Source organism: Erigeron canadensis, chromosome 3 (genome assembly GCF_010389155.1).
Source record: "Erigeron canadensis isolate Cc75 chromosome 3, C_canadensis_v1, whole genome shotgun sequence".
NCBI lineage: Eukaryota > Viridiplantae > Streptophyta > Magnoliopsida > Asterales > Asteraceae > Erigeron > Erigeron canadensis.
Window position 1 is genome coordinate 41,213,400 of NC_057763.1, and position 13,949 is coordinate 41,227,348.

Here is a 13,949-nt window from a genome sequence, read left to right on the forward strand (position 1 = left end):
GTTTTTGAAAAAAAAAATATTACAAAACCAGTGAATCCAGTTTTTGAAATACCGGATTCACTTTTTTCCCTCGAATCCGGTATTTGAAATACCGGATTTAAAAAAGCAACTTTGAATCCGGTATTTCAAATACCGGATTCAGACTTGATGTGACATGTGCAGGTTGATGTGACAAGTAACAATGAAGGTACATTTTTCTTTTGAATCCGGGTTTTTCATAACCGGTTTCAAGTTTTATATATATATATAAATAAATATACTTTATATTTTATTAGTTGATGTGACAACACTTTGCAGGTTTTTATCTTACACACTTACACATGATTGCATAGTTAATACTGTACTTGCAGTCATCCATTTGGAAAGAGTCGGTGTTGTATATGGTCATGAAAACCATTAAAAGTATGAAAGTCATTGTTTTGAAACCCATCAAACTAATCAACTACACATACCAAGTCCAAGGCACCATCCAGATATCCAATAAAACTAATTGAAAATACATGCAGTAAAATGATGATACTTAACCCACCTCAATACTCGATCTTTCTATTTGATACTCTCTCCCACATCAACTAATATAAAACTTGAAACCGGTTATGGAAAACCCGGTTTCAAAAAAAAAATTGTATCCTCATTGTTACTTGTCACATCAACCTGCACATGTCACATCAAGTCTGAATCCGTTGAAATACCGGATTCAAAGTTGCTTCGAGGGAAAAAAGTGAATCTCAAAAACCGGATTCACTGGTTTTATAATTTTTTTTTTTCGAAAACTTGTTTGACAAAACACCCTTGAAATATGCCCATTTCAAAAAAGATTTCGACAACTTATTACATATTAAAAAATTGTATATTATATATTAAAAACTGTTTTCAGAATTTTCTAACACCTACGACTGTAATTAACAAAACCCAAATGACAATACTGCAGAGCTATATCTCACATTCTTCCCGGTGAACTATCAAGAAAGATCCCTCCCGCTGAAGATTTACACTTATCACGAAATCTAAACACAAAAATAAAGAGAAAAAATCAAATCAAATTGATTAGATATATTTAGACCAATGTCTGTTTACTCGTAAGTAAGCCATTTAAATACTATTCTTCTTACAGATCATTATTTAAATTTGATAATAAGAATAATGATTTAAATCCAGACTTAAAAAAATGATCTTCAGAATACAAACTCGTTCAAAGCATTTAACATGTTCATAATAATCTTTCCTCAATGAGTATAATCTATTTGGAAACACTAATCTTCATCATTTTCCACAATTACAAGACTATTAATATAAAAATAAAACAAAAATGCTTAAAATCGGAACACCCGGTGTTTCTTCGTACATAGTACACGTTCACAGAAGATGTCGAGATACAACATTCATGTAACTTCAGAAAACCCTAAACATCAGATTTCCGAAAGTAGCTTGTCCTGCTTGACCCTGACCAACAGTAAGTAACTTACTTTGATGTATAGGACCACACCTATCCGAATGCACATGTCGAGCCATTAATAGTAGCTGCCACATCGTGTTCAGTCTATGTTGATTGTAACAACCTTTTTAGGTCGGCCACTGGAGGAACTAGTCCGTGCCCCATCGTCATTACTCCCTCTTCCACTGCTCTGAGAACGGTCTGCTGCCTGGAGTGCCAAGCCAGAAGGGTGCATGCTACTAGACCCTGTAAAAGTAATCAGGAAAAAAACTTTGTAGTAGAAGACTAGGAGCATTGAAGTATTCAACAACATAATCCACCCCAAAGGATACCGAGAAAACAATGACTTGTACAAAATATATAACCAAAAACATATGTGATGTGTCTGCATAAAGGTATCTAAAGTATGCCTGAAATTACAGAGTTATAAAATGATGTGATTTATTGACCGATACTTACCTGATCTCCCAAAAAAGTTGAATTCTTCGTTCCATCCAGGGATGTGCCTCTCAGCATTACCTTTCCATGCTTCTTCAAAACCAGTTAATTCATCTGCGGATTGACGATAACTTAGATTTCTGACTTATAAACCATCATTGGCACAATTAACATGAATATATGCATTCAAGATGCTACCTTCGTCGAGGTTGTGTAAGGTCTGCATTGTGTCCACTTTCCCATCTGAACCAAGTTTCCTCGTGACAGAATGACCCTTAGAAAATAGGATAATGAAATGAAATTTAGTATTTAAAATATGGAAACACAAAATTTAAGCTAGTTTTGAAACAGATCCGAGGAAGAATGATTGCATAAAAGTGAATACTAAAAGGCACCTTGTCATGTATCCCTTTGGAAATCCTGTGTGTTGCTCGACCTGTCGTTTTATCAGCTTCTTTGCTGTCTTCCAGCACCACCTGATAAGGTAGCATTAATTATATCAATCAAGAACAGCAAAACCAGATTCAAATGAATATAAAACCACACGAAAATTACTTACTCCATCGCTGCCTGACTTCCTGGTTGTTGTGGCTGTGTAGTATGTTCCATTTATTCCACCATACGTAACTTTCTTATAGCTAACACTATGGGACTGTGGCTTGGTCTTTTCAACCCAGTTATAGTTCTTGTTGACATGCACACCCTTCTTTGCTTCTTCTGTCAGATAACCGTGGTCGATTAAATAGTGTGCAATATACAATATTCTGATATTGCAAAAAAAAAATATTTGCATTGATGATACCCATTCCCATTCTACTTCTACCATGCAATCAACCTGATACACATAGTTATTCACTTTTTCCTAACTGCAAATAATACGACATCTAAATTTTGAATAGACGGTACCTTCATCATCAGGGTGTTCTATAAGAGGACCTTTGCCAGACGTGCCACTACCTTGGCGGGCTTTGCTATTATTGGGCTTAGGATCACCACTTTCAGTTTCTTCCCCTTCATCATCAGTACCCATCTCTTCAATAACTAGTCCCTTGGAACTACTCGTATTCAGATGAGGCAAATCATCGAAAGAACCACGTGTACCAAAGATGCTAGGCTCAAATATACTCCCGAATGGTCGGTTAAAAAACGGGTCATCAAATGGATCTCTTTCTCCAAAGATACTAGACATCATGCCTCTACGAGATGCAAAACCTCGAGGACCATCAAATAGGTCTTCCGAAGTTCGTTCCTCTCTATTTTGTCTTTCCCTCTGCATTCCTTTACAACAGATCCTAAAGATCAGAGATTCTAATTTCAGAACATATTTATAACACTTGAATGATATGAGAACTGTTCCCTATGTCCTGTACTAATCATCGGTTTAAATTGAAAACTATTCCCCTCTTATTCCATGTATCACATTATTGACATACATGATACATACATCAAATTAAATTCTCAGAAGTTTGATGCATAGAATAGAGTTTTAGAGAATTATATAGCCTGTGTATATGCATAGACCATGCATACACACACATATGATCATACATACATCAAATTCAAAGTAGATGAACTTAATTATGTATAATTAGAACAAATATTTTAATCTTTAACAAAGTCAATCATATCATAACTCATCATCTGGACAACATTATTATATATTCACAAAAACTAAAAGACTACAAATTGTAACCACACCTAATTAAACCAATCACACCAACATATTACAACAAAAATAACATATAATCAAGACAATTAAACAACAATTAATAACATGTTTAATAACAGAAATATCATACCTGACAACGTCGGAGTGAAATCTGAAGCAATAAGAATTTATTGCAAATTTACGAGGGAGAAATGAAATACATATACATAGAGGTTTATATAAATTTCCGTAAGTTTGAATAACAGCCTTGGCCCTAGATTGTTCTAAACTTCTCACGATAATATATGTATATTTACACTTTACCTCCTTTAGGTTTGTAAAAGTACTAATAGACCCCCAAAGATTTAATAGCTTAGCAAATAAATGAAAACTTCTTTAGGGTAAGTGGAGCTATAAGAGAGAGATCAAACGGATTGGATCTGATTCTGGCACGAAAACTTAAATTTGTGGTTTATTTTAAAAGAACCGGCTTCGATTAAACCAGATACTCACAAGAAAATACTGCAAATCCCATAGTAGCCAAAACTTTGTTTCATCTTAGACCAATTGTAACAATAGGTGAACAAGGTAGGTGAAAAAGATGATATGGCAGGTGAACTGTTAACATATCCCACTGAAGAGGAAAGGTGAAACACGGTAGGTGATTGATATCACCGACTCCCATTTCTTCCTTTTCTGATTTATTAATTCTTTGTGTATTTTTTGTTTCCTGTGCACAAGATTCTTTTACATTATTGGTTTTGTATCTATCCTATTTTATTATGTTTTTAATTAAAAAAATGGGGACAAAATAATAGATGAATGGTTAAGAAGAAAATAGAAGGTGAAAGAGGTAAGAAAGTGATGCTGATGTGACATGAAAAAGTGTAGGTAAGAAAGGTAAACGGCAAGAAAAAAATAAATCAGAAACAGAATAACTACCAATTATGTTTTGTATCTCACTTGTTTTGTCACCTCACTGGAACATATATAACATCTATTATACATTTGAGCCATCCCAATTCCTTCCCTTCAATTTCTGACTCCAAATAAATCAGAAACAGAATAACTACAAGCAAAATCAACACAAAGTTGCATGTTCATTACGTGTAAGGGATTCTTCAAATGTTACTAATGTACATTTCTTGGCAACAACACTATATAAGTAGCTTCTTTAACCCCCGACCTGAAAATCTGTACCCGTGAACATTCCTTTCATACAACTCCTCTCCGCTACCAGTCCAGCTAATACCCTTCTACAAAAGTTAAACGCCTATAACACCGAAATCAGTCGCAGTCTTTTCCGTGCATCATGTGGAGGGGTCAGGCACTGATGCTATAAACCAACAAGAAAACAGTTTCCTTGATGCTCCTGTTTTAGAATTCTTGGGCATCCAAATCTGGTTTTGACGGATACTCCATGCCTTGAAGGGCGGGCATTCTTCGCAAATCTTCTTCAGAATACGCTGGAATAAACCAATACTTTTGTACAGTTCCGAATACCTGTCATTATCACCAAATCATTTAGCTAAAAAAGGTAGTACATTAAACCAAACACACTCAAAAGGGAACACAAAGGAGATAGAACTCTGTCTGCTGGAAATTGCAGTGACTTTCTTTTTTCGTGTTTTCAAGCTTAAACTACCAATTTGCCCGCTGTCATTTTAGGGTGGATCATTTTTTACACATTCCTAAAAGGTGTATCTTAGACATTCGACAAATATTAAACTGATTTATACAACTAGGAAACAATATGCCCAATTTAGGGGATGCTCACGATTGCACTCTTAATAGGCATACATATTTGTATTCCTTATCACATTATTATAGGTTTGATATGTTGACTTCTAGTAAAACGGCAGGGGATTTAGTGATGAAAATCAACACATAGTGATGTTATAAGCATAATGCTCCTAGTGATGTTATAAGCGTAATGCTCTCTATGTCGCATAAAAATATTGACACAAATAAATGTTTTGAGTATTAACAAGATATCTTGAATATGCCACAAAAATCACAACATAATGTTACATGATGGAGCATAACTAGATGTTACCTGTTCAAAGTTCCTCCTACGACCAAGATCATAGCGCCATTTTGGAGTAGTCTTCTTCTCGTATGCCTGATCACAACAGTATATATAAATAACTAATCTTGGAAAAAGACATATTCACACAAGATTTTGATTAACCTTTTTTTTTTTTTGAACAGCAAGTTAGTAATTAATAGTTAGCATTCGAGACACCACAGCGACACCCAATTGGGCGGTATGCGGAGCTCGAACCATGCATGCCTGGGATGAAACCCAGAACTCTCGGACCCCCCGCCGCGGGTAATAATCCACTCCTACAAATGTAGGAAGTGGGATTCGAATCCACAGGTCTAAGATCTTACCAATGAGCCACCAAACCATTGGCAACCTTATTATTGAAGGAAAATTGTACCATTAGTCAGATTCTTAAATGTTGTCCAGTAATTACAACATCGGAGAATCTCAGATCTAAATCAAATACTTTTAATTGTTGATAATAGATGTCAGGCTTTGAAAAATTATAGAATGACAGGATTCAAAGAATTTTCAGGGCTGCTTCTTTTTCTTTAGATGATCAACTAACTAAACCACTAATATTTCTACCTGAACTCATAGCTTACAGGTTATAAGATCCACTTTTACCATATTGGAAGTGCATGCTCTATATGGATTTAGACATAAATCAAAAAGAAAACAATACCTCAATGGTTGTGGTATTAGCAGACACTAGCGATATATGCATAATCAGAAACCCAAAAACACTCAAGGCAAATGCCAAATTCAAGACTGCAAAAGGAAAGACTGGTTACATAAGCAAACAAAGGGTAAACCATGAACTAGAGAGTTCACAAGAATCATAAATAAGTGTTTCTGTAGACATACCAAAAGCAAGGAAGGTTGTCGCTAGAGTGCTAGGTGACCCAGGAATCTCTCCTTCACTAAAGAATGCTATGAAATGTGGTAACAAGGCTAAAGTTACAACCGTTGTCTCAAGAAATGTGTAGAACTGCATCAATTAAGAAGAATAAATCACAAAAACTTGTATAAAATTTGGGTAGGAGATATCAAATATAAAGACTTCATTGCACAAAAAGCTGGGACCATTGTAAATTTCTAAACATGTCAATTTCAATAGTAATACGAATTGAGAAAACATGATGTGAAGTGCAACAAACAGAAAATAACAATGTTCATTTTCAACTATTTTACAAAAACACAACATTAAACAGGTGCTGAAGGTTTGCCACATGTCACAAGTTTCAGTCAAATATCACAAACCAAAGGGATTGGACCATATGAATAGCAACAGCAGGAAAGTAGGTAATTCTCCCATGAAACCTTGTTAACAAAAAGGATATGTAGCATTTTTTACTGGGGACTATCTAGAACAAAAAATTCAATGTTTAAAAAAGTTTTGTATCTTTTCACTTCACAATAACAATATGGAGTAATAAAAAATACCCACTTTTAGGATGCACATTGGAACATACAATGTTCCTTCTTTATGTAAAGTATCAAAATAAATTGTTGTTCTCCCTGCTGTCATGAAAGTATTTTACTACAGGTTGTGACTTTCATTAATAAACTCATCATTGACGGGCACTCTAGACATCTCAGCACCGGGATTAAGGAATTACAACATACCAGGAAGAGAAGAAAGTACTTGTAGTTTAATGCCCCAACACAATTAACAACCCACACACAATGATGATCCATTTTAAGCACACACCTCCCACCTATAAAATGCAACATAACCGCAACTTTATATCTTCAAGATTGACACGAGAAGAATAATGCTCGCAACAATTAACAATAGAGCACGAGGTTGAACTTACAAAGAGAGCAATGGTGGCACCGAGGCGGTTTTAACTGGTTACACTTCCGACAAAAACGGATTCTTGTATTGGTAGGATCAGATTTAGCCAACGGGCCAAATTCAGATGCTTCCAATGGATCAATTTCTCCTCTTTCTTCATCAACCAATGGCCTATAATTAGGTGGAACACTACCCGGGTCTGTGAAGACCACCGAATAATAACTCCATAAAAGCATCCCCAGCTGAATCAACATAATAGTCATTCTTGAGGATCAACAATCACATTCACACTTATAAAATGTGACAAATTGTGTAGTTTCTTTTAACTAGGATTCTTATTTACATAAACATAAACAAAGACCCTCCTTTCTTTCATGATAAGAATAAACACAAACAAAAGAAAAGACACAAACAAACAATTATCAGATATTAGTTCTGTTTTCTTTAACTACCATATCATCTTGAAAACTCCCATCCAAACACCGATTAGAGTTTCCATATTTCTGAGTTTGTAACTAGGATCCTTATTATAGAATTTGTGAAGTCAGTAGTACATATAGAACAAAACACAAGGTAACAAACATTTTCCATGAAGTACCATTCTAGAGGGAGTTTAGATGCACGTATAGACCGCATATGATTATTGATACACTTATGACTTTCTAACTATCTGGCAATTTGCAGTCAAAGTAATCAGCTTTATATAATCAGCTAAAGGGAAATTGTAAGAAAACTAGAGTGTCAATATAAACAAGTAAAAACACCCAAGTATCTTCTATGTAAAAGCTGATTAGCCAACTCTAATTTTGTATCTTTAAATCATACATAAATCACTTTAAAACCGCAGATGACACCCCATCAGGAGCTCAAGGTTGCCATGATCTTTATTTACAAGTAAACATTACAATGATGAGAATAGTTAAGAAAAAGTAAACAAAAAGAAAATATTTTTATTTTTTATTCCCATTTTTAAACTTATAATCATTAATAGCAAAAACTTAACAACCTGCACCACCTATATGAACTAAAAACAGAACAAGCTCAAAACTTTCCTTAAATTAACAAACATCAGTATCTACTTGATATCAAATGAACAACTTCAATTCAATCAAACTTTAACTTTAATATCAATCTTACACTATCCGTCCTTAAATTAACAAACTTTAAACTTATAATATCATTACACAAAAACCAGACTTATCTAATGCCGGCACGGGACTAAAATCTAGTTCGATATTATACACACATCTAAAATTTCACAAATTTCCAAAAAAAAAGTACTGGGAAATTAAAAAAGATAATAATAAGAATTACCAGCGTGTGGAAAATAATTAAAACAAGAAGTGATATTAAGGAATCAAGGCCGCCAGAGGTCAAAGATGGACCATAATTACACAAAACGACAGCGTAATATGTGACACCCACAACACCAAGAACCAATAAGATCATGATTGAGCCAAGCCCTCTTAAAGCCGTACAAAATTTGAATACATTCCATGCCATTACACTTCCAGATCTATACATTAATAAATAAATACTCTTTCCGATAAATTATTTTCAAAAAAAAAATCAAGAAAATCTATGTCTATATCTAATATGTATATATATATATATATATGGGTGAAGTGAAGGGTGAATTTTGATAAAGTTTTGTTTTTGATATATGGGTTTTGATTGTTTGTGAAACTTGTGATGTGGGTATGGTTTATTTGTTTTTAAGGGTTTATGGAATTTGATTGTAATTGGGAAGAAGATGTGTTGGAATTTATGGCGACAGAGGGAGAGAGATATAGGAAGAAGGAGCTACAAACAAGGACTTTTTCTTCTTATATTTTGTTTGGATCAACGAGGAAATTTTTTAAGTTTTTACGTGACCGGACTTTTAACTTTAATAAGTTCCCTGTGTTTATATGTTACATATACTTTTACACGTTGTTTTAAGTAATTATGTCGTGATTATCATGATAATTGGGCGTTTGGGTTAGTTTATTTTCACTTATTTTATACGAGTATTTGATTTGAAGTAACGTTTTGATGTAAATATATATGAATTTGTTTTTAAACGTTTTGGATTTACAATATATAAAAGAAAAAAAGCTAATGGCATAGTGCCATAGTTTGTTGGCTGTTTGTCTTTTATTTTCATAGGGCTAAATTCATTAAAAAAGTATTTTATTTATCTAAAATTAATAAAGTGAACATATTTTATTATTGATTGTTAAAAGTAGTACATTTTCACATGTTAATCAACAAAGGAATATCCTTAAGTTTCATCCGTTAATCTTTTTAAACTCGACAAACAATTAAAAGTTTAATGTCAGTCTGTGAGGTGGATACGAAAACTTAACAGCGGTCTGAAATCTCTTCTGTGTGACCCAGGAACACATCGATGTTTTCTAATGACATTTTACATTTTTAGATGACGTCAAAATTATTGTTTGGAGGCACACAAAAGACTTATCGGCTCGTGGATGGGATTTTGAATGCCACTCAAGATTCTATGCGGAATTTTTAATGATGTATCAAATCAAGTAGATATTTAACGAAAAATAAATGGGTGAAACTAACAATATTCCCTTTACTGAATAATAATAATTGAAAATAGAGAAATGTTAAATACACAAACCAATTACAAATAAACATCTACAAATTGATGTGGTAGATTAAGTAGATCAATCAAATACAAAATCATTTTTTCTTTCTTCATTCTCTATCTTCATATTATTGATCACACATGAATTTATATAAATGTGTTTGTAATTAGTTTATCATTATAACATTGTTTTTGAAAATATACTCTTTTTGGAATTTAAACACTAATTGCGTTCCTTTTATTAGTAATAAAGTATATAGGTTATTTTTTTACGGATTTAACACAATCTTTTTTTGAAAAGTAGAATTTAACACAATCTATAATTATTTTGTAATAATATATGGAAAAGCTACCATTAAAAAAATCTATAATTACTAAATAAGTTTTTAAGTTTAAAAGTAAGGCCATAAGATGAGATTTATTAACAAGTCAAATTTAGAAAATAAATAAATAAACTTGAAAAAAAGCTTATATGATTTATACCCATTAAAAACTTTAAGCCAAGTTTATTTGTGTAGCATGACAAGAGTCTTGTTTGACTGAAATCATAAATATAAAGACATGAGAATGAGTAATTAAAAAAACTTTAGATATTGACTCAAATGTTAGTTTAGTATATGAGACACGTTGTTATATCTCAAATTATAATATATATATATATTAAAAACAAAGTCTTGAAAAGCCTGTAAAAATAGTATATTTTTTATTTTCTTTTATTTTCACTACATAAGTTTCAATTTTTATATTTTTAGCACTAAACTATAATACTTTTTACTAAACTTTTTGTTCTATTTATTTTCACCACAAAACTTTCAATCTTTACACTTTTAGTATTAAACTAAATAACTTTTAGTAATAGTATACTTTTTATTGTTTTTACTTTCACCACAGAAGTTTCAATCTTTACACTTTTAGCACTAAACTATAATACTTTTTAGTAAACTTTTTATTTTTTTATTTTCAACACAAAACTTTCAATCTTTACACTTTTAGCACTAAACTATAGTATTTTTTTAGTAAATAAGTTTCAATATTTACATTTTTAGCACTAAACTATAATACTTTTTAGTAAACTTTTTGTTCTATTTATTTTCACCACAAAACTTTCAATCTTTACACTTTTAGCACTAAACTAAATATTTATTAGTAATAGTATACTTTTTATTTTTTTTACAAGTCTCGAAAAGCGTGTAAAGAATAGTATATTTTTAATTTTTTTATTTTCACTACATAAGTTTCAATCTTTATATTTTTAGCACTAAACTATAATACCTTTTAGTAAACATTTTGTTCTATTTATTTTCACCACAAAACTTCCAATCTTTACACTTTTAGCACTAAAATAAATATTTTTTAGTAATTTTTGTTCTGTAATAGTGTACTTTTTGTTTTTTTACTTTCACCACAGAAGTTTCAATCTTTACACTTTTAAGACTAAACTATAATACTTTTTAGTAAACTTTTAATTTTTTTTTTCAACACAAAACTTTCAATCTTTACACTTTTAGCATTAAACTATAATATCTTTTTAGTAAATAAGTTTCAATCTTTACATTTTTAGCACTAAACTATAATACTTTTTAGTAAACTTTTTGTTCTATTTATTTTCACCACAAAACTTCCAATCTTTACACTTTTAGCACTAAAATAAATATTTTTTAGTAATAGTATACTTTTTGTTCTGTAATAGTGTACTTTTTGTTATATTTACTTTCACCACATAAGTTTTAATGTTTACACTTTTAACACTAAACTATAATACTTTTTAGTAAACTTTTAATTTTTTTTTCAACACAAAACTTTCAATCTTTACACTTTTAGCACTAAACTATAATATCTTTTTAGTAAATAAGTTTCAATCTTTACATTTTTAGCACTAAACTATAATACTTTTTAGTAAACTTTTTGTTCTATTTATTTTCACTACAAAACTTTCAATCTTTACACTTTTAGCACTAAACTAAATATTTTTTAGTAATAGTATACTTTTTATTCTTTTAACTTTCACCACATAAGTTTCAATCTTTACACTTTTAGCACTAAACTATAATAATTTTTAGTAAACTTTTTATTTTTTTATTTTCAACACAAAACTTTCAATCTTTACACTTTTAGCACTAAACTATAATATTTGTTTAGTAGACTTTGTATTCTTGTTATTTTCACCATGATATTTTAACTATTTACACTTTTAAAACTAAACTTTCATAGTTTTTAATTTTCTTTTATTTTAAGGTACGGAAAAACATGTACAAAATAGTATACTTTTTATTTTATTTTTTATTTTCACCACAATAGTTTCACTCTTTACACTTTTAGAACAAGACTTTTATAATTCTTAGTAAACTTTTTAATCACTCTTTACACTTTTAGAACAAGACTTTTATAATTCTTAGTAAACTTTTTAATCTTTTTATTTTCACCACAATATCTTAACTCCTTACACTTTTAACATTAAATTTTTCTACTTTTTGATAATTTTTTATTTTAATTACAACATTTTAATCTCTTACACTTTAGCAACAAACTTTTTAACACATATATTAAAAAGAAATGTACGGAAAAAGTTGTAAAGAATAATAAACTTTCTATTCATTTTATTTTTACCACAACATTTTAACCCCTTATACTTTTAGCACTAAATTTTTAAAATTTTTGATTTTCTTTTATTTTCACCACAACATTCAAGTCTCTTACACTTTTAGCACTAAACTTTTACGCGAACGATTTTCACTTTCACATAAAACTTTTACAGTTCATTTTTTAACTGACAAATGTCAGTTTTTAATAATTTAAATAATACATGTTTTCTTCAAAAAGTTTATGACACATTATATATTAAATAATATTTTTTCTAAATCGTTAACAAATGTGATGTCTCCCGGGGCAATGTCCGAATGACATATCTCGTTGTAGGTGAAAAGGAGATCTTTGGTCCCTCTATGAGAATTTTAATGCATATTTTCCAAATGGGATTTCAAAATAAATATGGCAAACCTAATACGCATTTCTCAATTATGCAATTACTATCTTCATTATAACATTATCGCAACATTATATACATTCTAAAAACCAACATGAAATTTACAAGTTTTCTATGCATAGAAGTACAACTTCTTTATGCATATTAGTAATACAAGTTTGTAAGCTTAAATTATAACACTTTTTTTTACCTTTATCAATTTTCAGTTTATACCCTAAAGTTTTAACTTTTTAACTTTTAACATGACTTTTGTGTCTTTTTATTTTTAACCTCTAAAATTTATATCTTTTAACTTTTGTGTCTCACCAATGTTTTTATTTTTAGTTTTTTCACACCTAAAAACCAACATGGAGTTTACATGTGTTCTATGCATAGAAGTACAACTCCTTTATGCATATTAGTAATACAAATTTTTAAGCTTATATTACAACATTTTTTTTTTACCTTTATCATTTTTCAGTTTATACCCTAAAGTTTTAACTTTTTAACTTTTAACATGACTTTTGTATCATTTTATTTTTAACCCCTAAAGTTTATATCTTTTAACTTTTGTCTCTCACCAATGTTTTTATTTTTAGTTTTTTCACACCAATCTTTAGGTTCTCATGTTTTTATAAAACAAGTTTAACTGATTTACGGTTTTACCTTTAAACATGCGATTTTGTCTATTTTCTTTTGTTCTGTTATATATAATCTTTTTTTTAGTAAATAATAGTTTTAACCATCATTACATTTTACGCTCATGTAACATTTAAAGTATTACAATATGTTACATCACCATTGTCATCAGAGGTGTCATTATATACATTAATATAGTTTTTAGTTTGTTCCATGTTTTTTTATCTGTCTTATTATAACTATTATTCTTACACGTTATTTTTTTTAATTCTACATTTTTTGTTGCCATTTTTAGACCTGAGTTCTAGAATTTGACATAAGTATGTTTGTAGTGTTCTAATACTACTATCTATTACAAAATGTATTTCACGACTACGCGTGGATCT

The 13,949-nt window shown here is 30.6% G+C and overlaps 2 protein-coding genes across 2 annotated transcripts; both read right to left on the bottom strand.

The window, feature by feature from the left end:
• Positions 1-1,207: 1,207 nt before the first annotated feature.
• Positions 1,208-3,913, bottom strand: LOC122592955. Its single transcript, XM_043765290.1, has 7 exons — positions 3,673-3,913; positions 2,780-3,165; positions 2,433-2,590; positions 2,269-2,349; positions 2,072-2,147; positions 1,895-1,987; positions 1,208-1,681 (listed from the first exon to the last, which is right to left on the bottom strand). Exons 2-7 carry the CDS (start codon positions 3,147-3,149, stop codon positions 1,536-1,538), a joined length of 924 nt encoding a protein of 307 aa, XP_043621225.1. The 5' UTR covers positions 3,150-3,165; positions 3,673-3,913; the 3' UTR covers positions 1,208-1,535.
• A 689-nt stretch (positions 3,914-4,602) lies between these two features.
• On the bottom strand, positions 4,603-9,097 carry LOC122593960 (probable protein S-acyltransferase 14). Its single transcript, XM_043766436.1, has 7 exons — positions 8,684-9,097; positions 7,389-7,611; positions 7,198-7,289; positions 6,436-6,559; positions 6,254-6,339; positions 5,578-5,643; positions 4,603-5,024 (listed from the first exon to the last, which is right to left on the bottom strand). The coding sequence occupies exons 1-7, from the start codon at positions 8,891-8,893 to the stop codon at positions 4,899-4,901; spliced, it is 927 nt and encodes a 308-aa protein (XP_043622371.1). The 5' UTR covers positions 8,894-9,097; the 3' UTR covers positions 4,603-4,898.
• Between the last annotated feature and the right edge of the window lie 4,852 nt (positions 9,098-13,949).

Bases quoted from the DNA above. Each gene is read 5' to 3' on its own strand.
- LOC122592955 (XM_043765290.1), bottom strand. From the start codon at position 3,149: ATGCAGAGGGAAAGACAAAATAGAGAGGAACGAACTTCGGAAGACCTA. The intron at 2,148-2,268 runs GTGCCTTTTAGT...CTATTTTCTAAG, and splicing joins CCAAAGGGATACATGACAAG to GGTCATTCTGTCACGAGGAA. The intron at 1,682-1,894 runs GTAAGTATCGGT...TTACTTTTACAG, and splicing joins CAACTTTTTTGGGAGATCAG to GGTCTAGTAGCATGCACCCT.
- LOC122593960 (XM_043766436.1), bottom strand. From the start codon at position 8,893: ATGTATAGATCTGGAAGTGTAATGGCATGGAATGTATTCAAATTTTGT. The intron at 6,560-7,197 runs GTATGTTGTAAT...TAATTGATGCAG, and splicing joins AGTACTTTCTTCTCTTCCTG to TTCTACACATTTCTTGAGAC. The intron at 6,340-6,435 runs GTATGTCTACAG...TTCCTTTTGCAG, and splicing joins GACAACCTTCCTTGCTTTTG to TCTTGAATTTGGCATTTGCC.